Here is a 25315-nt window from a genome sequence, read left to right on the forward strand (position 1 = left end):
GATTGACACCGGAAGCAGCGACGGACCCAACAGTCCGGGCTCATCTTTTATCCGCCAAAAAACAACCGTCAGGTCAGCATTTCTTCATCGTTTGTTCGGGACTGTGAGGAGGGGGGGGGGCACCACCTCGATGATCAGAACCTCCACCTGCCGCCCCCACCTTGAGCTCCCCAGGAAGCAGCGCACGTGTGCTCCGTGTTTTATCCGCACCACACTCCTTCTCTTATCGACACGACAGGTGTTTACACCGTAAGCGGTTTCTGGGGCGGGTGGGGGGGGGGGGGGGGTAAATAGACCTGCACGTGTCGGATCTTTTGTGTCTGTGTGTTGGGGGGGGGCACATTTCCGTGAGAGTCCCCCAGAGACAGCTGGACTCCTGGCGAGACATCGCTTCATTTACTGGATTTTATCTTTATTTATATATTTTTTATCTCATGGGATTACCCGCCCGCTGACCCAGCGCCCCCCCGGACCCTTTATTCCATGCCCCCCCCCCTTCTGTCACAATGACGGTACTTTGAGGGCGACGTGAGGCAGAGACCAGAGCCGGAGACAACGACCCCCTCCCCCGTCGATGGTCCGCTCACAGTCGGCCCCCCCCCGCACCGCTTGTCATCCGGTGGAGGACAGACTTGTGGTTTTGACTCCCTGAAGCCGTAGAAGCAGCAGCCCCCGGTTGGTCGGATCGATCGGTCGCAGCAGGGCGGAAGATGGCGGACCTGGAGGCGGTGCTGGCCGACGTCAGCTACCTGATGGCGATGGAGAAGAGCAAGTCGACCCCCGCGGCCCGGGCGAGCAAGAAGATCATCCTGCCGGAGCCCAGGTGAGCCCCCCCCCCCCCTCGATACGAGCTGTGACGGGTTGATCGTGTCCGTGCGCGTTGTGTGCAGAGGCGCGCTTCCTCCCGACCCCCCTCCCTCACTGACTGAAGCTATGTCCTATTCAGTGTGTACTAAAGAATCATTGCTGCCACTTCACGTGCACGCACGCACTCACACACGCACGCACTCAGAAGTTAACTGTCACGCTCATGGAGGACCCCCCTCCCCTCTGATCAATACAAGGCTTCTCCATCATGGTTCCATGCAACGAGCCCCCCCCCCCCAATGCTGAACCCCTTTCACACAGCCAGGATGTTTTTGCAAGAACCCAGTTCGCCCCCCCCCCCACAGATGTCTTCATATTTGCACACCCTTTTGTCCCTGCAGCTACGCAGCTTGTGTGTGTGTTACTGTGTGTGTGTGTGTTACTGTGTGTGTTACTGTGTGTGTGTGTGTTACTGTGTGTGTGTTTGTGTGTTACTGTGTGTGTTACTGTGTGTGTGTGTGTGTGTGTGTGTGTTACTGTGTGTGTGTGCTTGTGTGTGGTTGCAGCTTGATTGAAGAGGATGTGGTTAAACATTTGGCTATTAAGAGGGTTTGCTTTACATGATGATGATGGGGGGGGGCAAACCTTTGACACATCCTTTTGCATTTCAGTCAAATGATCACTGTGTGCGTGTGTGTGTGTGTGTGTGTGTGTGTGTGTGTGTGTGTGTGTGCGCTGTCACCACCCTCCGCTCGCAGCGTCCTCGCCGTGTTTCAGTCTTCTTCCTGTTTCTGAATCTCTCATCGACACCTCCACATCAGCAGCTCCACCTGTGAAGTGCTGATGTGGGTCCAAGCGGTCAGTGACACCTTTTGGGGCGGTTCCTCTGAGCCGTGCATGTGAAGTCCGGCTCATGGAAGATGAGTCCCAGTTTGGTGTAGTAACTAACTAGTAACTAGTGCAGCATGCACAGCTGGCCTCTGATTGATCCGTGTGTTAGCCACGTTAGCCACGTTAGCGTAGCCTTCTGTCAAACCGTTCCCTCAGCCGTGTGGTTTCTGGTTCCACTTTCAGAGGCGAGACGTTTCAGTCTCTTCATGTCCTGCTGCTGTCTGCTAGATGAGACCAGTTCTTCCTTTGTGTACCATCTAAAGTAGGTTTGTAACATCTGGGCCTTCTGGTTGGTTTGTAACATCTGGGTCCTCTGGTAGGTTTGTAACATCTGGGTCCTCTGGTTGCTTTGTAACATCTGGGTCCTCTGGTTGCTTTGTAACATCTGGGTCCTCTGGTTGCTTTGTAACATCTGGGTCCTCTAGTAGGTTTGTAACATCTGGGCCCTCTGGTTGCTTTGTAACATCTGGGCCCTCTGGTTGCTTTGTAACATCTGGTCCTCTGGTAGGTTTGTAACATCTGGGTCCTCTAGTAGGTTTGTAACATCTGGGCCCTCTGGTTGCTTTGTAACATCTGGGCCCTCTGGTTGCTTTGTAACATCTGGGCCCTCTGGTTGCTTTGTAACATCTGGGCCCTCTGGTTGCTTTGTAACATCTGGTCCTCTGGTAGGTTTGTAACATCTGGGTCCTCTGGTAGGTTTGTAACATCTGGGTCCTCTGGTTGCTTTGTAACATCTGGGCCCTCTGGTAGGTTTGTAACATCTGGGCCCTCTGGTAGGTTTGTAACATCTGGGCCCTCTGGTTGCTTTGTAACATCTGGGCCCTCTGGTTGCTTTGTAACATCTGGGCCCTCTGGTAGGTTTGTAACATCTGGGCCCTCCGGTAGGTTTGTAACATCTGGGCCCTCTGGTAGGTTTGTAACATCTGGGCCCTCTGGTAGGTTTGTAACATCTGGTCCTCCGGTAGGTTTGTAACATCTGGGCCCTCTGGTAGGTTTGTAACATCTGGGCCCTCTGGTAGGTTTGTAACATCTGGGCCCTCTGGTAGGTTTGTAACATCTGGTCCTCTGGTAGGTTTGTAACATCTGGGCCCTCTGGTAGGTTTGTAACATCTGGGCCCTCTGGTAGGTTTGTAACATCTGGGCCCTCTGGTAGGTTTGTAACATCTGGGCCCTCTGGTAGGTTTGTAACATCTGGTCCTCTGGTAGGTTTGTAACATCTGGTCCTCTGGTAGGTTTGTAACATCTGGTCCTCTGGTAGGTTTGTAACATCTGGTCCTCTGGTAGGTTTGTAACATCTGGTCCTCTGGTAGGTTTGTAACATCTGGTCCTCTGGTAGGTTTGTAACATCTGGTCCTCTGGTAGGTTTGTAACATCTGGTCCTCTGGTAGGTTTGTAACATCTGGTCCTCCGGTAGGTTTGTAACATCTGGTGTGTGTGTGTCATTGGACACGGGTCACACTACCTGTAGTAACGTCGCTCTGATGTCTTGTTGGACGGTGATGTCATAGAGACGTTTAGAAGGACTAGCATGCAGCGCTGTTAGCCTCGAGCTAATCCGTCCTCTCAGTTGACTCCAAGCAGCTTTAGATGTGAACAGACGTCTCCAGAGTGGAAGTCCAACAAGTCTAACCCTCATGTGCACATCTGTAGAAGCGTGTATGTCATATCTCTATATTACATATATTCAAAGGACGTGTAAACAAAGACCAGAACGAGGTCACTGATGATGATGATGATGATGATGATGAAGATAAGGTTGTTTTACGAACGGCTTCCTGTGAACATCAATGAAACAGTAAAGTTTATTTGACCACGTAAACAAGCTTATTAGGAGTATTGTTCTTTTCAGAATAAGAGCACAGAATATATTTAGTGAATGTAACCGTAGTCATTGATTAACTGATCAATTAATAGTTAATGAAATCTGAAATTATGCCTAATATTAAAATCACTTAAACAAATATTTGAGCTTCTCTACTAAAGCGGTGTTGATTATTGATCAGCATCGATCTCCTCACATTATTGAATTAGAGCATTGAAGCTCTCCAAGGGGCCTTTTAGGTCACGGGGGTTTCATTTAGGGTTAGAACTAACGATTATTTTGATAATTGATTTATTTTTTTATTTATTAATCGGATTAACAAAAAAAGCTGCATTTTCCAACCATTTATTCTAAAACAGAACTGACGGTGCAAATTCCCAGTGCAAAACATACTAATTTAAAAAACAAATAAAGCAAGTTCAACCCCACATTTAAACACAGCTTAAGATGGACAGGTGCTATGAAATCACTTTAAAATGACAACACACCCAAATATGAGTCGACAAAAAGCACCGAGTACGTGACAGTGAGGAGGCTTCGTTAGATCAGCCTGTAGCCCCCCAGGAACAGACCTGCCCCCTCCTCGTCAAGGTGCCCCCCCCCTTGTTGACACACTGGTTCAGTTTGTTTAGTGTGAACCGCTCCACACCTTGGACGTCCTGCACCGTGTTTCTGGGGTTCTGCTTCATGCAGCGTCTCCGTAGCAACGCACCAGAAAACTGAGCGTCGTTTCGCAGTACTTAAAAGCTCAAAAGCTTGGCTGATTCTACAGAAAACCCTAAAACCCGACTTCCTGTAAGAGGGACGGCGTGCACGTGGGAGGCCCATCTTCACATGGCGAGCTGCTGCCACATTCTCAGTCCGAGGCCACGTCCTCTGACAAGAAGGTGAGAATTCTCTCCCATTCGCACTGCAGGGTGTTTGTGACCGGGGGGGGGGGTGGGGGTGTGATGAGGTCACACGTGGTGTGGGGGGGGGGTGATGAGGTCACACGAGAGAGAGGCGGAGTCCAGAGACGTTGGGCGCTCCACAGAAGTCACAGTTGGGTTCTGGTGAGAGGAACACGATGTCCACTCGCACCTTTGGTGGGAGAATATTCAAACACTCCCAGAATGCATCTCTTCTGCTTTTTAACTCATTATACAAAATGCAATGGGTGCTGTTCCACAGAAAATGGTGGCATTAAAAAACAAAGGGACATTTTTGATGACTTGATGACGCTGAGGAAACGCCACTCTGTGTGAATATAAGTTAAAACTTTGCTCCTTATTTGATGAATGGAATCCTTTGAATTAAGTAGATGTTGACGTGGAGACGGCTGTCCTCGGATCAGTTTACTCTGATGTGTATCTGAATTATCAGAAGACCTGCATTATCTTTTTATTATTATTTCTGTTCATGAAAAACTCAAAAGGCCCAGAGAATATGGAAATGATGGAGGGTTTCACCAGGTCCTGGAGACTGGACCCCATCCATTCACAGCATGCTACGTGAGCACCAGTGCTTTGAACTGGACGAGGCAGCCGCTGGTAACCAGTGAAGAGAGGAGGAGTGGAGCATTGTGGGAGAACTTAAGGTTGAAGACCAGTGGAGCTGCTGCATTGTGGATGAGCTGCTGAGGTGGAATGGAGCAGGGAGACCTGCCAGGAGAGTAGGACTTTTAGCTATGAAACAATAGTATTTAATTCTATATATATGTGTGTGTACATATATATTCTGTCTACTGTGTAGAGTGAAGTCGCTGTGGTGAAGCCCCATCACCATGGTTACGAGGCTCGCCCTGTGTCACAGGGGAGTCGTAACACGTTTAATAGTTTACTTGTGTGAAGGTAATAAAGGTATCACATTCACACGCTACGAGTTTACATATATCTCCGTAGTAGAGGTTAGGCTGCGGTTTCAGAGAATAAAGAAAGTAAATATATCTAAATATTTACACTTTGTCTCCGGCTGCTCCTTTAACAAACCTCTGAAACCTGACAGCTGGTGCATTCAGGCGCTCAGCAGCAGCTGGAGAAACCAGTTTCAGAGTGGGACTAGTTCCTCAGGTAAAGAGAGACGACACGATGGAAGCGCTTGTTTAGTTGTGCCTGAGCTGGCGGAGACAAAGCCGCCCATTGTCTCCCTCACAGGGGGACAAATACGGAAGTTAAATATTTTAACGTAGCTTTCTGTTCAGAGCTAGCCACGTTAGCAGCACTGCTAACAGCTAACCAACAGAGTTTCACTTCAGTAACATTAGCGGTTAGCGTTACTAGCTCGTCCTGTTTATCTAAATACTGATCACATGATTGGACAGTCAAAGACTGGTGTCATCACTGATTCTACTGAATGTTCTAGGTAAAGCTTCATTTACACTGTGATGGTAACGGTACCCTATGGGGGGGTCAGGGGTTTCTCCCTGGAGAAACGTCCTGGTGAGGTCAGCAAACAGAAAGACACAATGTGTCCATGCACGGTCGGATGCAGGCGAGGGACCACAATGCACTGCACTTTCCTTTTGGCTGTGGTTACATAACTCCGCCTCCATTACATCTGGCTCAGCAGGAACCAGCTGTTACCTCCACAACAAGATGAGCACTATTACAAAGAGCCACGAGCTAACACTGGCCTCCATCTGGAAATAAAATAACTCCCAGAAGCCACTGCTGCGATGACGAAGCGGCGGCCTGATGGTGGGAGACTCTGACCTCGATCTTGGATTGATTTTATATACTTTGTTTTACTTACTACACCAACCGGAAAGCCTCTACAGTGATGCTCTGTGTGAACCAAGTACGCCTCATGATACTTTATACTTCTAACATACTCACATTAGAAGCAAACCTATTTTCTCATTTATTTGAGAGTTTTAATGACTTTGCAGAGTCTAATTAAGTGGGTGTGATTAAAAGAAGCTCCACTTTTACCTCCTGCACCATTACAGTAACTAACACACAAATGACTCAACAATAGTGTAACAATAGAATATATTTTTACCTACTTTTAAAATATATTCCAAGTAATTGTAAAAAAAATAAACATACATGTAGCAGTATTTCTACACTGTGTTCGTTTTGAGTAAATGTTTCATAGTATCAATAATGATAGAAATCCATAGACTTTATAAATGTGTGTAACAGCGCTGAGGTTTAGCAGTACAAATAGTACTGAGTGTATTAACTTCTTGTAGCTTCCTTCACCGTCGACCTCTGACCCCACGGTGTAAGCACATGACACATGTGTCAATATTTAACATATTAACGGGAAGTCTCCGTAACCTCTGCGCCCGAGCCTAACGCGGCTCGTCTCCTCGCGCCCGCTATCTTTATTTCCTTTTTGAAGAGACCACACATGCTCAGAGACGCCGACGCACTTCCTGTGTCTCAATATCCAGGAAATAAGAAGAAGAAGTCAAAGTCATGGTTTGTTCCACAGACTCCTTGTGTTTGGAGTGTGAAGGAGTTCATACTTCAGCACGGATCAGATCACAAAAGAAAGGGATAAATCTGATAGATCTTTGACCTTCCTCTGGACGTGGTCCGGCCCGTCCAGACTCGATAGTCTACGCGTCCTCCCCGCGAAACCCTGCAGCCGATGACACCACATTTACACCCCCCACTCCCCCCTCCAGAGGTCGTCTGCTCCCACGAGCTGACGCGTGACGCCGTTGCCCACAGAGGTTTTTATTCGTGGGTGTGAGCGCTCCCAACGAGGTCGCCGCGCCATTCAACGTTTTTGGAAAGATGTTTGAGAACTTGACGAGGTGACTGGCTGAAGATAACCAGTCTGTCTGCGTGCTCACCATTAGCTTACCCCAGCTAACCTTAGCTTCCATTAGCTTCCCCAGCTAACCTTAGCTTCCATTAGCTTCCCCCAGCTAACTTTAGCGTCCATTAGCTTCCCCCAGCTAACTTTAGCTTCCATCAGCTTCCACTAGTTAACCTTATCTTCCATCAACTTCCACTAGCTAACCTCATCTTCCCTTAGCTTCCCCAGCTAACCTTAGCTTCCATTAGCTTCCCCCAGCTAACTTTAGCTTCCATCAGCTTCCACTAGCTAACTTTAGCTTCCATCAGCTTCCACTAGCTAACCGTAGCTTCCATCGGCTTCCCCCAGCTAACCGTAGCTTCCATCAGCTTCCACTAGCTAACCTTAGCTTCCATCGGCTTCCACTAGCTAACCTTAGCTTCCATCGGCTTCCACTAGCTAACCTTAGCTTCCATCAGCTTCCACTAGCTAACCGTAGCTTCCATTAGCTTCCATAGCTAACCTTAGCTTCCATCAGCTTCCACTAGCTAACCGTAGCTTCCATCAGCTTCCCCCAGCTAACCGTAGCTTCCATCAGCTTTTTGACTTGTGGCTATTAGTGTGGTGTGAAATACGCATTGCTCCTTATGTATCTGTTGTATTTACATTTCATCCATCATGTCTGATGCAAAAGTCCAAATTCTGAAATGTTTGATCCAATATGCAGAAGCTTATGACAATAGTTTAGTTTTAGGTCTTCATTTTTGTTCTGCGGCTCACTTCGATGCTACTAAATGGATAACAAACCAGGTTCGGATGTTAAAATATGCTAAAATCTAAAAGATATACGTAAATAGAAATGGATGAATATGTAAACTGCAGTGTTTGAAGGTGTAATTTAGATTACTGTGAGGTATAAGACTCGTATAAATCGATTGAGGCCCTTTATATTGCACTGACGCCGTCTGTCTGACAAAGACATCGTTACCCTACTGAGCTGTTGGTCTGCTGATGATACATTTTCCACTAATTCATGTTCACGTGCAGCTGTGTCTACTCTGACTAATGTCAAACATCCTTTAAATAAACTTCCTTCCTGTTTCAACTACAGTCAAGTTCCTGCAGAGTGAAATCAAAGCTTCATGTTTGAAAGCTGCATTCTCTGTAGTGACCACCAGGGGCGACTCCTGGTCCTATAGAAGTCTATGAGGAATGACTCTGCTTGCTTGCTTTAGGGCGGGCCTACACGCCGATTGACAGGTCTCAACCAGACCTATTCGATGTCTACTCCCTGCTCAGTCCAGATGTGGTGACTTCCTGTTAAGTAGTTCATCGGGTCAGGTGGCTCGTAAAGAAAAAACAGAAAAGGTCGTGTTCCACTGAGACACGGATTCTGAATGCAAATCAGGAACAATATGGACAAATATAAAATCTCTTCATCAGAGAATTCTACCGAGTGCAATGTTTACAAGAGTCAAAGTCACAACGTCCCCAGAACATCTGTAAAAAAGAACGGTGTGTTATTATTGCGATGTCATGAACAGAAACCCACTGGAGATGATCGGTGGGACGAGCGTGTCATTACACGCTCCCTGGCGAGGTGCTCGCAGGTGAAGCAGGGCCTCTTCCCTCGGGGGGGGGGGGGGGGCCCTCAGAGGGCTGGCGGAGTGTTAATGGGCCGCATGGAGGAGGCACTAATTGATTCATCCTTCTTGACTCTGTGAGGTTAACAGCTCCCAGGGCGCCCCCCCCCCCCCCCCCCCCCGTCGGGGGACAGGTGGCAGGGAGAGTCTCAAGCCGAGGCCGGGATCACACGCAGCAGGAGGAGACTACGCCTGAGCTACAAGCTAATGATACACATGTGTACATGTATGTGTGTAGTGACCCACACCTTCTGCCCACAGCATCCGCAGCGTGATGCAGAAGTACCTGGAGGAGAGGGACGAACTGACCTTTGACAAAATCTTCAATCAGAAAATCGGTGAGTGGACGTTTTTCTCGTCACATTTTAGGAGACACCTGCTGTTTGTGGTCCCCAGAGGATGAACATTTGTGATATTTATCTTTACAAAGTCAAATGTTTCATCATTCCGTGTTCCCCTGAGGATGAATTCTTATGTTTGACCCGGTCCATTAGATGAATATTTATTCACACGCAAAATCCATCGAGGAGTCAATATATCTCAAAGTGCTTTAATTTAAGATATTTGGCACCGAAGCAACATTTACTCCACTTGTGATCTTCTGTCGGTTTGTCTGCCTCATCTCACTCAACATTATCCATATTTAAATATAAACGTAGAGCCTCCGTTCCTGTTTTCAACAAAATGCTGGGCTGGGTGTAGCAGGACCACCAGGAGAGCCCTGTCTGTCTGTGAATGATCGAGGAGGTTCAGGTTTCCTGAATGCTACGCTAGCTCTGATGCTAACCAGGGTTAGCTGAGCAGGGAGGGAGCAGCTGAGTGCATTTGAATAGTAAATGTTGATGTTTGCATGCGGCCCGTTTGAGCGCCGTGGCGTTGCGGTTTCTTCTGAACCGTTTGTCACCTCGAACACACGCTCCCTCTCAAGCATCCGATCACAGCGCTCAGCGTCTCCAGAGGACGACCTGGAGCCCCCATCTCCTCTAAAGGAGGAGCGCCCAGCGGCTCGTCTTCCTGCGCTGAGAAATGAAAGTGGATCTGGCTCGTTACTGCGACGACCTCCCCCCCCCCCCCAGCGGATTTGATTATTGCTTTACAGATGTTAAAGCTTCTTTAGTTCTCCTAATGAGTCTTTGGGCGTCATGACAACCAGGTTGTAAGAACAGTATTTGATGGACCACTCCTTGTTTTCATTCTTCATCCCTCCTCCCTCTCGCTTTGGCATTCTCCCTCTCCGTCTGTCAGACTTCTGGAATGGATGATGGAGAGTTCTGCGTTGCCTGGCAACTGCCGGGGGTTGCCATGGGAACCTGGGCCAGAACTGCTGCACTTGCTCGTCGGCAGAGAGAAATGAAATTGATTAAAGTGGGGAATAAAATAGGTGATAAAGAGAGAGAGAGAGAGAGAGATTTTTCCCAGCTTCCCAGAATGCAACGTTCTTTCCTCTCGGAGGCTGGGGCGCATTTGTCCACACAGTGTCCACCCCTCTGGCCGTCCTCCTGTCTGTCCTCCTCCAGACCACCGTGGCCAACCCCCCCCCCCCCCCCCCCCCCCCCCCCCCCCGACCACAGGCAGAGGGAGCTGCTGTTTTTAAATCTACCACCAGGAGTAGTTTTATACAATAAGTTCCTGTGAGGTGTGCTGCTTCTACCTCCAGATGTTACGCAACAGGGCCAACTGCAATCCTAGCAGGAGAGTCAATGTTTGTTAAAGGGGAGTCTTGTGTGATGCTAAAGTTTAGTTTAAATATCAGATGTCATCACATCCTACAAACATCTGAGGAACAAACTCCATCAAACCCATAATAAACATTTATGTGAAGTAAAAGCGCCGTATACGTTCCTGTAGAGCCCTGTCAATCAGAGTTAGGCCCCGCCTTAAAGCATCATTTCCAGAGGAGTCGCCCCCTGCTGGTCACTACAGATGATTTGTGGTTCTGAGGGCTCTGGGGGTCTTGTCCTCTGAGGATGGACCTCTGGTGGAGGTTTGTGTTAACGTGCTTATGACAGTTGATTCATGGTCATAATGTATTATCAAGACATCCAGAGCACAAACAGTCCTGTGGGGGGGGGGGGACTGGTCTCAGATCAGCAAGAGGAAGCCCACACTTTCATCTTCACATCTTAATTTCTTCATTTATAAGAGCGATGATCTCGTGCAGCTTCGTTCTAACCTGGGATCGTCCGAGCAGTTCAGGTGACAACGAGCTGTTTGAGACACAAGTTGGACGTGTTTAGAAGTCAGAAATATCAAAGTAAAACTTCATGCTGCAAACACCAGCAGACTGCAGAGCAAGGACACACACACACACACACACACACAGTAAAGGTCAGTGTATGTTTAATGCATCACAGGGAAGCCGTTGCCCTTGGTAACAAATCCGTCCTTTCTTTCTTTTTTTCCTCCATAAATTCAATTGAAACCAATCAAATGCTTTCCGCTGGTTTCCTTCCCACCGGATGAACTGAAATGATGAAGATGTTCCAAATAGCTGCAGATGACCCTCAACACAAATCGACCTTTTAGTCATATTGAGATCTGCATTCTTCCTGCACGGATCAATCATTCTGATTGGGACCGGGGGGGGGGTGATTAGCCAGGCAGTGTTGAAGTGTTCAGTGATTAAGGTTAATCCTGGAGTGGTGGTGATGTAACAGCTGTAGCGCCCCCCCCCCCCCCCTCACACCTTCCTGCTGTGGCTGTCAGCGGCGCCCGCTCTGCAAACAAGCGCGCCTTGTGTTTGAGCGGGGGGGAAATGATGCATCACGTCTGGAGCAGCGATAAAGCCTGATGGGGGGGGGGGGGGGGGGCAGGATGGATGATGGAAGCAGAAAGTCATCTTAAACCCATCAGGGGGCCGGGTCCTGAGGTTCTGGTTTATGTTTAAGATGACCGGTTCCCCTCCGTTCTGGGTTCTGAACCACTGTCCCGGTTCTGTTGGGACTGTCAGTGCAGAACATCTGATCTTCTAGTTTTACTGTCTCTGGTTTGTAGCATCCTGTTGTCATGTTGTGTGTCGCTCACAGACTCCTGATCCTCATGGAGCTCCTTAGCTTTCTATTTGTGCTAAAACCCAGCTAATCGGGTTAGCGCTGAGAGAGGACAGAACCGCATGCTACCGGAGAGGAGTCTGTCCCTGTGTCCTCTGGTCTCTAGATGTCTTTGCTCTGTCCACAGCGTGAAGTGGTATCAGATGTTTAGACATCACCAGCTGGATCTCTTTATCTCCACTCCACTGTGCACACACGTAGCCTTTGGCCAGGGAGGCAATTACCATGGCAACAGTGCTTCTGATCTACCCCCCCCCCCTCTCTCATCGTCTTCTTCAGATTGTGTGTGTGTGAGATGGCTGGAGGCTCAGAATCAGCTGTATCGGCCCCTCAGTAAATATCTAATATTATAGATCTTTTAAATGACTCTAATCTATTTACAGTTTGAATGACTTAATGTTCATCCTCTGGGGACCTTGGAAGTCAGACCACATTGTTTAGTGTTGGCATGTTGCGTGACCTCATGGACACCCCCCCCCCCACACAGGCTTCCTCCTCTTCAAGGACTTCTGCATGACTGAGATCGACGAGGCTGTTCCTCAGCTCAAATTCTACGAAGAGGTGAGTGGATCAGATCCAAAAGGTGTCGCTCTGTGGGCTCTGTGGGCTTTTGTATGACCGTGTGTGTGTGTGTGTGTGTGTGTGTGTGTGTGTGTGTGCGTGCGTGTGTGTTATCTCAGATTAAGGACTATGAGAAGCTGGACTCGGAGGAGGAGCGGCTGAGCCGCAGCCGGCAGATCTACGATGGATACATCATGAAGGAGCTGCTGTCCTGCTCCCACGTGAGGACACACACACACACACACACAGGGACACACACACACACACACACACACAGACAGGGACACACACACACACACACACACACACATAGACAGGGACACACAAACTGACACATCTCACCATCTACTGGACTAACTTATTAATAATCATTTCTTAACAGCAGATCATTTCTGAGCAGCTGGCTGTAGTGTCTCACACACAGACACACACACACACACACACACACACACAGACACAGACACAGACACACACTTTACTGCTCCGTGTGTCTTCTCTCCTTCTCTGCGTCTCAGCCCTTTTCTAAGAAAGCTGTGGACCACGTTCAGAGCCACTTGACGAAGAAGCAGGTTCCTCCGACTCTCTTCCAGGTAACAACCCACAAAGTGAAAGGGATCCGATCCCAGCAGAGTATTAGAGGAGGACTGGTGACGAATAATTAAAATATCAGAGCCTTCACACCCTCTGAGGGTGTGAATCACACACACACACACACAGCAACCATGGCCCTCTTTATTTAAACCCTGAACTTCATGACCTTCTCAGAAGGGCTAAAGCAGAAATGTCATTAAATGTCATTTAGGAGCCTTTAGGGGGCTCAGAGTCTCTGACGGGTCCATTAACAGGTCGAGTCCCCGTGCCCTCTAAGACCTGGTCTGACCCGGTCCCCTTTAGTCTTTGGTCTGACCCGCTCTACTGTGTCTGGTTTCCCCCCAGCCGTACATCGTGGAGATCTGTGACAGCCTGAGAGGGAAGATCTTCCAGAAGTTCATTGAGAGGTGAGGAGCGTGGAGGGAGAGGAGGAGGCGGAGCTTCACCTCCAGCTGTAAAGCCCCCCCTTTGACCCCCCCCATGTGTTTCTCTTCTCCTCTCAGTGACAAGTTCACTCGCTTCTGCCAGTGGAAGAACGTGGAGCTGAACATCCACGTGAGTAGGACCTCCTCGGAGCAGATGGAGACTCATTGGAACTTCCCAGAATGCTTTGGGGGAGAGGGGGGAATAATCAGGAAGTGTAGTTCTGTCCTGTTGTTAAAGATCTGCCTGAGGGAATTACCCACAATTCATAGCAATGTGACATTGAACAGAATAAGACGAAGAGGACACATTTGATCATAATACACTTTTCTATTTGTCATAGAAGCGCGTGTGTGTGTTTGTGTGCGTGTGTGTGTGTGTGTGTGTGTGTGTCTGTTCTGAGGTGTGATGTCACTCTGCTCCGCCCCCTCTTCAGCTCACCATGAACGACTTCAGCGTTCACCGGATCATCGGCCGCGGCGGCTTCGGGGAGGTGTACGGCTGCAGGAAGGCCGACACGGGAAAGATGTGAGGCACTGCCCATGGATGGATGGATGAATGAATGAATGAATGAATGAACGAATGATTGACGTCCCTCAGGTACGCCATGAAGTGTCTGGACAAGAAGAGGATCAAGATGAAGCAGGGCGAGACGCTGGCGCTCAACGAGAGGATCATGCTGTCACTCGTCAGCACGGGGGTGAGTGGTGACGCAGTGATGTCTGACCTGAAGGACCAATGACGTCACTGAGCTCACCATGTGCTTCTCTTCAGGACTGCCCCTTCATCGTGTGCATGACGTACGCCTTCCACACCCCCGACAAGCTGTGCTTCATCCTGGACCTCATGAACGGTAGGCTGCCCCCCCCCCCTCCCCCACCTGCTCATCATCACCTCATCACACGGCTCCAGCTGTTCTATAAATAACCTCCTGTCCATTGGTCATCCCCGGGGTGCTGTGTGTCCCTCCCCAGGTGGCGACCTGCACTACCACCTGTCCCAGCACGGCGTGTTCAGCGAGAAGGAGATGCGCTTCTACGCAGCAGAGATCATCCTGGGTCTGGAGCACATGCACAACCGCTTCGTGGTCTACAGAGACCTCAAGGTAGTGTGTCAAGTCCTCCTCTCGTCCACTCGTCCCCCCCTGGTCTTCCTCCGGCCTCTTGTTTGGACTGGTTGCCATAACAACAGACATATTTCTGGGAGAGTTTTAGGGCTTCATAAACAGATGATACTTGAGTGTTGGGGGGGGGGGGGGTCGGAGGAAAACCAGGACAGGAGGTTCTTCTTTTTATTTTTTGTGTCCAGGCTGAATTCTTCTGCTGTGAAACGGAAACTAGAACTTTGATTTGATCTTTTCTGTCCTCTGTCAATGTCCCCCCCCCCCAGCCAGCTAATATCCTGTTGGATGAACACGGTCATGTTCGGATCTCTGACCTGGGCCTCGCCTGCGACTTCTCCAAGAAGAAACCTCACGCCAGTGTGTAAGTGACATCACAGCCAGCGGAGCTTGTAGGGTCTTCTTCATGTTCCCAAGTGAAGCAGAAAGAGCTAAAGGGCCCCAGCAGTGATGGAGGTGTTATGTACAATGCTCCCCTGTAGGGGGGGGGGGGGGGGCACCACGGGAGATGTATGTCAAATATATGAATGTAAACCATGAAGACTTCCTCTCTGCATCGGTCCATTCATGAGTAACCAATGGTGATCAAGAGCAGAGGTCACATGCTCCTCCTCATGCTGCTCCTCCTCATGCTGCTGCTCCTCCTCCTCCTGCTACTGCTGCTCCTCCTACTGCTCGTCCTCCTCTTACTGCTCCTCCTCCTGCTCCTCCCCCCCTACTGCTCCTCCTCCTCCTGCTCCTGCTGCTGCTACTGCTGCTCCTCCTACTGCTCCTACTGCTCGTCCTCCTCTTACTGCTCCTCCTCCTGCTCCTCCTTCTGCTCCTCCTCCTGGTGCTCCTCCTGTTCCTGCTGCTGCTACTGCTGCTCCTACTGCTCCTCCTCCTCCTCCTGCTGCTGCTCCTCCTCCTCCTGCTCCTCCTGTCATAGTGGAAGTGAAAACGGCGTCTTGGTGCGTCGATGACTGTTATTACAGGAGAGGAAGCGCGTCATAACTCTTCTGATATTAATGTCGTCTGAGCGGCTCGCAGGTATTAAGCTCTAATGTGTGTGTGTGTGTGTGTGTGTGTGTGTCTCTCTGTGTGTGTGTGTGTGTGTGTTCCAGGGGCACTCATGGCTACATGGCTCCAGAGGTCCTCCAGAAGGGGACGGCCTACGACAGCAGCGCTGACTGGTTCTCTTTAGGCTGCATGCTCTTCAAACTCCTACGAGGGTAACCACGCCTCCTGCTGATAACCCCACCCCCTCTTCACCTCCTCTTTGCTCCTCACTTCCTGTCCAGCTCCTCTATCACCGCTGTTTGATCTGAAGTGTGTGTGTGGTTTGAAGTCTCAGGACTACAGTTTCGGTTTCTGAATTTACGTGAAATAGTTTGTTAAATAATCGTTGAGAAAAGACAAAAAATCTATTTTCAAATTTGGTTAGGTTTAAATTTGAAATGTTTAAAGTAAATCTAAATTTCTAATTGAATGAGCTAATTTTTGGGTCAAAAGTTTTAAAAATGAAGTCAAAATATTCAGTAGAAACACGTCGTGGTCCAAAGTAAAAGAGGATGTGACATTCTCTCTAGTAGTTGATATATCCTTACCTGATGATGATGATGATATACCCCTCTCTCCTGTGCAGGCACAGTCCCTTCAGGCAGCACAAGACCAAAGACAAGCATGAGATCGACCGCATGACGCTCACCATGGTGAGACACACGTTACATTATGGCTGGACCCCTTCACTGCTCACACCTCAGCATGCAGTGCATTCTGGGTAAAGCAGGTCGGCACTGCCTGCTAAAAGCCAAACAGAAGAATCCTATTTCATAAACTTCAACTGTGTGTGTGTGTGTGTGTGTGTGTGTGTGTGTGTGTGTGTGTGTGTGTGTGTGTGTGTGTGTGTGTGTGTGTGTGTGTGTGTGTGTGTGTGTGTGTGTGTGTGTGTGTGTGCCTTTTAAACAGAGAGTCTGATCTTTCATTTCACAATAAATCAGGATTAGAATCGTAATCCGGCCACTTGATCTGGTTCATCCCTTTAATGAGGGGGGGGTGTTCATATGTAACCTGTCCATCTAGATGTTTATACATGAATATATTAAAGATATATCTGTTCCATTAATAACTACGTGGTTAAAGAAGCAAGTTCTCTCTTCTCAGAATGTGGAGCTGCCAGACTCCTTCACCGTGGAGCTCAAGGACCTCCTGGAGGGGCTCCTGCAGAGAGACGTCTCCAAGAGGCTGGGCTGTCAGGGCCGAGGGTACGCACACACACACACACACACACACACACACACGCACACGGGGGTCAGCAGGGAGAAGCGCGGCCCCGCCCCCTGCTGGTCAGAGTGGGACTAACAGCCTGTTGTGTCTCAGAGCTGCGGAGGTGAAGGAGCATCAGTTCTTCAAAGGCATCGACTGGCAGCAGGTGTACCTGCAGAAGGTAAACACGTGTCCTCATGAACACCTCAATAAAATATAACAAGTGCATTTAGCTCAGACAGACCGTTCAGGGACGTTTTTAAATACTATTTTGATCATAAGTGAAAATCACAATCAGTAAATAAGATTTCCAGACGTTGGTGGTGCCACAGGAGGTTCCTCCATCAGGACTCAAACGCACATGGAAATAAGATGAATGCTGTATTGTTCAAATAAATATCTAATCTATCTAATATCATTGGTCGTCTGTTGCCATGCAGTCACCAGTCCGCTACCGACGATGTTGCCATGGTTACCTCGTTGCTTGCAGGACTGCGTGGCCTCGTTGTTGTTGATCTCCTCCCTGAAACTCTTCCTGTGTTCTCCCCCCTCTGCAGTACTCTCCTCCCTTGATTCCTCCCAGGGGGGAGGTGAACGCCGCCGACGCCTTCGACATTGGCTCCTTCGACGAGGAGGACACGAAGGGCATCAAGGTAACGAGACCACGGAGGAGATGAGATGTTCCTCATGCTCCCTAAGAGGAACTTCAGCATCGAAGGGAGAAGGGAGATATTCTATCTGCTCTGAGATAAGATGGACATCACGTATCTGATGGACGTCACGTATCAGGTGGACATCACGTATCTGATGGACGTCACGTATCTGGTGGACGTCACGTATCAGGTGGACATCACGTATCTGATGGACATCACGTATCTGATGGACATCACGTATCTGATGGACATCACGTATCAGGTGGACATCACGTATCTGATGGACATCACGTATCTGATGGACATCACGTATCAGGTGGACATCACGTATCTGATGGACATCACGTATCTGATGGACATCACGTATCTGATGGACATCACGTATCAGGTGGACGTCACGTATCTGATGGACATCACGTATCTGATGGACATCACGTATCTGATGGACATCACGTATCTGATGGACATCACGTATCAGGTGGACATCACGTATCTGATGGACATCACGTATCTGATGGACATCACGTATCTGATGGACATCACGTATCAGGTGGACATCACGTATCTGATGGACGTCACGTATCAGGTGGACATCACGTATCTGATGGACGTCACGTATCTGGTGGACGTCACGTATCAGGTGGACATCACGTATCTGATGGACATCACGTATCTGATGGACATCACGTATCTGATGGACATCACGTATCAGGTGGACATCACGTATCTGATGGACATCACGTATCTGATGGACATCACGTATCAGGTGGACATCACGTATCTGATGGACATCACGTATCTGATGGACATCACGTATCTGATGGACATCACGTATCAGGTGGACGTCACGTATCTGATGGACATCACGTATCTGATGGACATCACGTATCTGATGGACATCACGTATCTGATGGACATCACGTATCAGGTGGACATCACGTATCTGATGGACATCACGTATCTGATGGACATCACGTATCTGATGGACATCACGTATCAGGTGGACATCACGTATCTGATGGACATCACGTATCTGATGGACATCACGTATCAGGTGGACATCACGTATCTGATGGACGTCACGTATCTGATGGACGTCACGTATCTGATGGACATCACGTATCTGATGGACATCACGTATCTGATGGACGTCACGTATCTGATGGACATCACGTATCTGATGGACATCACGTATCTGATGGACGTCACGTATCTGATGGACGTCACGTATCTGATGGACATCACGTATCAGGTGGACATCACGTATCTGATGGACATCACGTATCTGATGGACATCACGTATCAGGTGGACATCACGTATCTGATGGACATCACGTATCTGATGGACATCACGTATCAGGTGGACATCACGTATCTGATGGACGTCACGTATCTGATGGACATCACGTATCTGATGGACGTCACGTATCTGATGGACATCACGTATCTGATGGACATCACGTATCAGGTGGACATCACGTATCTGATGGACATCACGTATCAGGTGGACATCACGTATCTGATGGACATCACGTATCTGATGGACATCACGTATCTGATGGACATCACGTATCAGGTGGACATCACGTATCTGATGGACATCACGTATCTGATGGACATCACGTATCAGGTGGACATCACGTATCTGATGGACATCACGTATCTGATGGACGTCACGTATCTGATGGACGTCACGTATCTGATGGACGTCACGTATCAGGTGGACGTCACGTATCTGATGGACGTCACGTATCTGATGGACATCACGTATCTGATGGACATCACGTATCAGGTGGACATCACGTATCTGATGGACATCACGTATCTGATGGACATCACGTATCTGATGGACATCACGTATCAGGTGGACATCACGTATCTGATGGACGTCACGTATCTGATGGACGGCACGTATCTGATGGACGGCACGTATCTGATGGACGGCACGTATCTGATGGACGGCACGTATCTGATGGACGTCACGTATCTGATGGACGTCACGTATCTGATGGACGTCACGTATCAGGTGGACGTCACGTATCTGATGGACGTCACGTATCTGATGGACGTCACGTATCAGGTGGACGTCACGTATCTGATGGACGTCAGGTATCTGATGGACATCACGTATCTGATGGACATCACGTATCTGATGGACATCACGTATCAGGTGGACATCACGTATCAGGTGGACATCACGTATCTGGTGGACGTCACGTATCTGATGGACGTCACGTATCAGGTGGACGTCACGTATCAGGTGGACGTCACGTATCAGGTGGACGTCACGTATCTGGTGGACGTCACGTATCAGGTGGACGTCACGTATCTGATGGACGTCACGTATCTGATGGACATCACGTATCAGGTGGACATCACGTATCAGGTGGACGTCACGTATCAGGTGGACGTCACGTATCAGGTGGACGTCACGTATCAGGTGGACGTCACGTATCAGGTGGACGTCACGTATCTGATGGACGTCACGTATCAGGTGGACGTCACGTATCAGGTGGACGTCACGTATCAGGTGGACGTCACGTATCTGATGGACGTCACGTATCTGATGGACGTCACGTATCTGATGGACGTCACGTATCTGATGGACGTCACGTATCTGATGGACGTCACGTATCTGATGGACGTCACGTATCTGATGGACGTCACGTATCTGATGGACGTCACGTATCTGATGGACGTCACGTATCAGGTGGACGTCACGTATCTGATGGACGTCACGTATCTGATGGACGTCACGTATCAGGTGGACGTCACGTATCTGATGGACGTCACGTATCTGATGGACGTCACGTATCTGATGGACGTCACGTATCAGGTGGACGTCACGTATCTGGTGGACGTCACGTATCAGGTGGACGTCACGTATCTGATGGACGTCACGTATCTGATGGACGTCACGTATCTGGTGGACGTCACGTATCAGGTGGACGTCACGTATCAGGTGGACGTCACGTATCAGGTGGACGTCACGTATCAGGTGGACGTCACGTATCAGGTGGACGTCACGTATCAGGTGGACGTCACGTATCAGGTGGACGTCACGTATCTGGTGGACGTCACGTATCTGATGGACGTCACGTATCTGATGGACGTCACGTATCTGATGGACGTCACGTATCTGATGGACGTCACGTATCAGGTGGACATCACGTATCTGATGGACGTCACGTATCTGATGGACATCACGTATCTGATGGACGTCACGTATCTGATGGACATCACGTATCTGATGGACACCCAGCGCTCGGACCGTTAGCTTCATGCTAACCGATGAGCTACAGTCACATTTTCCTCTCGAGAGCTTTTAGTGTGAAACAACCACTTCCATCTTGAACCAGACTTGTTCTTCTGTTCTTGCCTTTCACAATAAAAGCCTTGTGGTAAAGGATCTTGGGGAGGGTGTTCATGAGCAGCTTCCTTTACTGGGGAGGGAGACCATGAAGAAGAGCTCGTTGATAGCATGTGGGAAGCTAACGATAGCTACGGGGGGTTAGCGCGCTCTACTTCCTGTTTTGATTGATGCACTTCTTCTTTCTCTTCTATTTCCTATACACTGATGATGATGTCATTCTATCGCCATCGGGCCGTGGTTTATTTCTTCATGCTTCGAGTTAAAGCAAAGCTCCCGTCGTGTAAGGGGGACGACTGATTGATCCATACATGAATGTGTCCCCCCCCCCCTGCAGCTGCTGGACAGCGACCAGGAGCTCTACAAGAACTTCCCTCTGGTCATATCGGAGCGCTGGCAGCAGGAAGTGGCCGAGACGGTTTACGAGGCCGTCAACTCGGACACAGACAAGAACGAGGCCCGCAAGAGGGCCAAGAACAAGCAGCTGGGCCACGAGGAGGGTGAGTCACCCCCCGGGGGGGGGGGGGGGGGTCTGAGACGACCTCATCCCTTTTTAAACGCTTGTTGAGTCTGGTGAGGACGGTGCTAGGCTACGCTAACATGGTAGCATCACATAACGTTATTAGTTTAGCTGGATACAATATTTACTGTGTGTGTGTGTGTGTGTGTGTGTGTGTGTGCGTGTGCAGACTACGCCTTCGGGAAGGACTGCATCATGCACGGCTACATGCTGAAGCTGGGGAACCCGTTCCTCACCCAGTGGCAGCGCCGCTACTTCTACCTGTTCCCCAACCGGGTGGAGTGGAGGGGGGAGGGGGAGTCACGGGTGAGTGTCCCGAGGGGGGAGAGGACCCGTCTCTGTCTTTGTCCGTCTGGTTGAACGTTGTCTCTCTGTCTGTCCGTCCCGGCGCTGAAGGAGGCATGGCTCACATATTTTAAAATGCAGAGAGACGGGGTGAGTGTCCTCAAGGACTTCTGTACTTTGTCCCAATAGTTGATGAGTAAATAAAAGTCCCCCGTCCTCAAAGCCCCAATGACGCTGGTCTCCGCTTTAAGAGGACAGCGTGGCGGTGTGGGTGTGGCCTCTGTGTAGAGCTGTAGTCCCGCTTCGCGCTGCGTAGTGAGGAGCCTCGTTGACCTTTGACCCCTGACATCAGAGCTCTGATCCCATGGTGACCTCGGTTACTGACAACGTGGAACTTCTCTCCTCCAAGATTCAGTAGAATCTGATGACGTCATCGTTCATGTTTTTCTAGTCTCCGATCTGTGATCATGTGACATTTTAAACCACCAATCGGTGTTTAGATCAACAGAAGGAGGCGCTAGTAACGTTAGCAGCTAACGGCTAAAAAACGTTAATTCCCTCAAGTTACATTGTGATGCGTTCAGGCTCTGCTCAGTGAAAACATTATAACGTGTGTGTTTTATATATATATATATATATATATATAATATGACGTGTCCATATGAAATGTAGTTTTGGGGATGAACACATGAATATAAAATAGATTTATTCAACATCACATTTCTTTACTTAAAACCTTTTTATTTTAGTTTTATCTTTTATGTCACAAGAGATCGGGTGGAAAGTGACCTTCAGGGACACGTTTAGTTGAGGCTCTCAGATGCATCATCATCATCATCCTTTTTGTTCTTCAGCAAAACCTGCTGACGATGGAGCAGATCGTCACGGTGGAGGAGACGCAGATTAAAGACAAGAAGTGCATCCTGCTGCGCATCAAAGGAGGGAAGCAGTTTGTCCTGCAGTGTGAGGTACGACCCCCCCCCATGAAGATGTGATCCCTTAGAGCTTTATTACACGCTAACGTGTGTGTGTGTGTGTGTGTGTGTGTGTGTGCGCAGAGCGACCCGGAGTTCGTGCAGTGGAAGAAGGAGCTGACGGAGGCCTTCACCGAGGCCCAGAAGCTGCTGCGCCGAGCCCCCAAAGTCATCGGCAAGGGGCGGGCCGGGGGGGTGGAGCTCTCCAAGCCGCCACTCACACACCGCAACAGCAACGGCCTGTGAACACGCAGACCTACACACACACTCAGACACACACACACACACACACACACACACACACTCTCGACCAATTGCAGGTGTGCCATCTTTTCTTTGCGTACCATGTGACCTCGCCAGTAGACGGGGAGGAGTGAGCCAGCAGGTGTCGGCATGTGAAGCACCTCTGCATGAATGTGACGAGGACTAAACCCCCCCCCCACACGGTCTCCCATCCCCCCCCCCCCCGCTGACGAGGCGTCTTTAGCGGGGGAAGTTTTTTTTGTAGAGAAATAACAAAAAGGATCCTTTGTTCATCAAGTGCCAACATCAAACATTTACTTGAGGGGGGGGCTGATCATTCCGATGCAGGAAGTACAAGGAGCCGCAGACTTCTTCCCGATTGTCTCTCGGCCGGTTGCCATGGAGACAGATTCTGACGACGGGAGGTGGCAGGCGGTTGCCGTGGGAACAGCGAAGAACTCGTGTACCTGGGGATGGGTAACCACGGACAACGGTGTAACTCTTGTGTGTAAAGACTTGCCGATACGAGGGGGGGGGGGACTGAGTGTAAATAGACGCCCCCCCTCTCTGAGTCTGCCCCTGCTTCAGGGGGAGGGGCTTGTTGTCCTGCTGCGTCACTGAACACGTGGAGACCACAGAACCTCTTTAAAGGGAGGAACTTGCCCCCTTAAGGACCCCAACGTTGTGCTTTGTGTATGAACCCCCCCTCGAGGAGAAGTGAGGAAGACGATGCTGAAGCTAATTAAAGGAGAAGTCCACCCTTCAACTCATCTCTGACATCTGAGGCCTTTCAGGTGTTCTGCATGTCGTCCTGCACCGAGGAGATGGCCTGCGTTTCCCAGAATGCCTCTGGTTGAACGATTATTTCTATCTGATAATGTGCTTGATAAAACACCAGAGGGGATCTTTTTTTTTTTATATACCTCCTAAATTTATTCCGCTTCCTCTCACCCGTCACAATAAAAGCATCCAATAGTTTCTTCTGTCGTTGAGTTTCCCTCAAAGTACAATTTGACCTTTTCTCTTAAATGTTGCACACGTTTTTAAGTCGGGGTTCTTTTTATTTCCCACGCAGATCTCGTCGATGCGTTTGTTGATTTCAGGGTTTTGATGTGCCGCCGGGGGGGGCGTGGCCAGAGCTGTGATGACGCGTGACGTCTTGGAGCAGGGTTGTGATGTCTTTGTTGTTTTTTTTCTTCGTAGCCTTCAAACCAGTCGAGTAGAGAAACCGTCTTAGAGAGGAAGTCTGTCTTTTATTTTTGTAAACCAAAATGTTTTTTTTTTCTTTTTTCATTACGTTGTTGCACCTTTTAGCCCAAATGTGTTACTTAATAGGTGTTAAATGTGCCAAATAACTGTTGCTGATTGAGGGGAACCAATGGGAAGTCTCCTTTTTTTTTTTTTAGTTCACACACACACACACACACACACACACACACACACACACACACACACACACACACACACACACACACACACACACGGTGGAGGGTTTAAAAAAAATAAACTGTGACCAAACATTTCCCTGGAGAGCGTGTGCCGCGTTGCCATGGAGACGCACCATCCAGCTCAATGTCGTCACGCGCTTCGCCGACTGCGCTTTTATTTTTATTTCTTTCAGTCACACAGATTCTCACAAACGAGACGTTTAAAGAAAATAATAAAAAAAATAAGGATGGCATATAGGAGAAAAATTCAAAAGTATATATAAATATATGTGTATATGAAATGAGGAAATGTTCTAGGTTTATTTAAAAGATTTAATGTAGAGAAAAGAAAAAATGGTCGGGGTGCTTCTCTTTTCTTTTTTTTTCTTCTCCGTGAGTTTTAATGGTTTCGTGGTGAAGACTTCGGCTCAAATCTTTGCACATAAAGACTTTAGATATTGTACCTGCGAGTTCCAGATGATTATTTTTGTTTGAATACAGGACTCTTTGCTCTTTCATATTTATTGTGTGTTTTTTTCGGGAGGCTCGCACACATCGAACTCACAGACGGACTCAAATACTACTGGCAGTTCTATAATGCTATTCTTCAGTGACTATTACCAGAGGTTTGTTATATACATCATTTGTTTTCTTCTTTTTGGAGACTGGTAGGAAAGTTGGGCTGCTTGTAAAAACAGTTCCTGAATAAAAATCCTTTTTCCGTGTTGCTTCTTGTCGAGTTCGCTTTGATTCCTCAAGCATCACATGTTGCTTTGATATTTGACTGATGTCACTTTCAAGTTATTTGAAAAGTTCCGTGTAATTCACAGTAAGCCGAGTGTCACTTTGAGCTGATTGGAACAAAGACACACTCCATCATGTGACCATGTGACAACCAATGGGAATGTTTACAAGAAGGAAGCCTTTCATTGGAGTTAAAGTGTATTGATTAGTTGCTAACA

The 25315-nt window shown here is 48.8% G+C and overlaps 1 protein-coding gene across 1 annotated transcript; it reads left to right on the forward strand.

Moving 5' to 3' along the window:
- Window positions 1-279: 279 nt before the first annotated feature.
- On the forward strand, window positions 280-25080 carry grk3 (G protein-coupled receptor kinase 3). Its single transcript, XM_037484494.2, has 21 exons — window positions 280-823; window positions 9154-9230; window positions 12430-12503; window positions 12623-12724; window positions 13019-13093; window positions 13440-13501; window positions 13598-13649; window positions 13954-14045; window positions 14118-14217; window positions 14292-14370; window positions 14492-14622; window positions 14907-15001; window positions 15741-15848; window positions 16262-16328; window positions 16780-16880; window positions 16996-17062; window positions 17439-17534; window positions 21242-21404; window positions 21594-21730; window positions 22564-22677; window positions 22768-25080. The coding sequence occupies exons 1-21, from the start codon at window positions 711-713 to the stop codon at window positions 22927-22929; spliced, it is 2067 nt and encodes a 688-aa protein (XP_037340391.1). The 5' UTR covers window positions 280-710; the 3' UTR covers window positions 22930-25080.
- Window positions 25081-25315: the final 235 nt, after the last annotated feature.

Source organism: Pungitius pungitius, chromosome 18 (assembly GCF_949316345.1).
Source record: "Pungitius pungitius chromosome 18, fPunPun2.1, whole genome shotgun sequence".
Taxonomy (NCBI): domain Eukaryota; kingdom Metazoa; phylum Chordata; class Actinopteri; order Perciformes; family Gasterosteidae; genus Pungitius; species Pungitius pungitius.

Bases quoted from the DNA above. Each gene is read 5' to 3' on its own strand.
- grk3 (XM_037484494.2), top strand. From the start codon at position 711: ATGGCGGACCTGGAGGCGGTGCTGGCCGACGTCAGCTACCTGATGGCG. The intron at 12,504-12,622 runs GTGAGTGGATCA...GTGTTATCTCAG, and splicing joins AGCTCAAATTCTACGAAGAG to ATTAAGGACTATGAGAAGCT. The intron at 13,650-13,953 runs GTGAGTAGGACC...CCCCCTCTTCAG, and splicing joins ACGTGGAGCTGAACATCCAC to CTCACCATGAACGACTTCAG.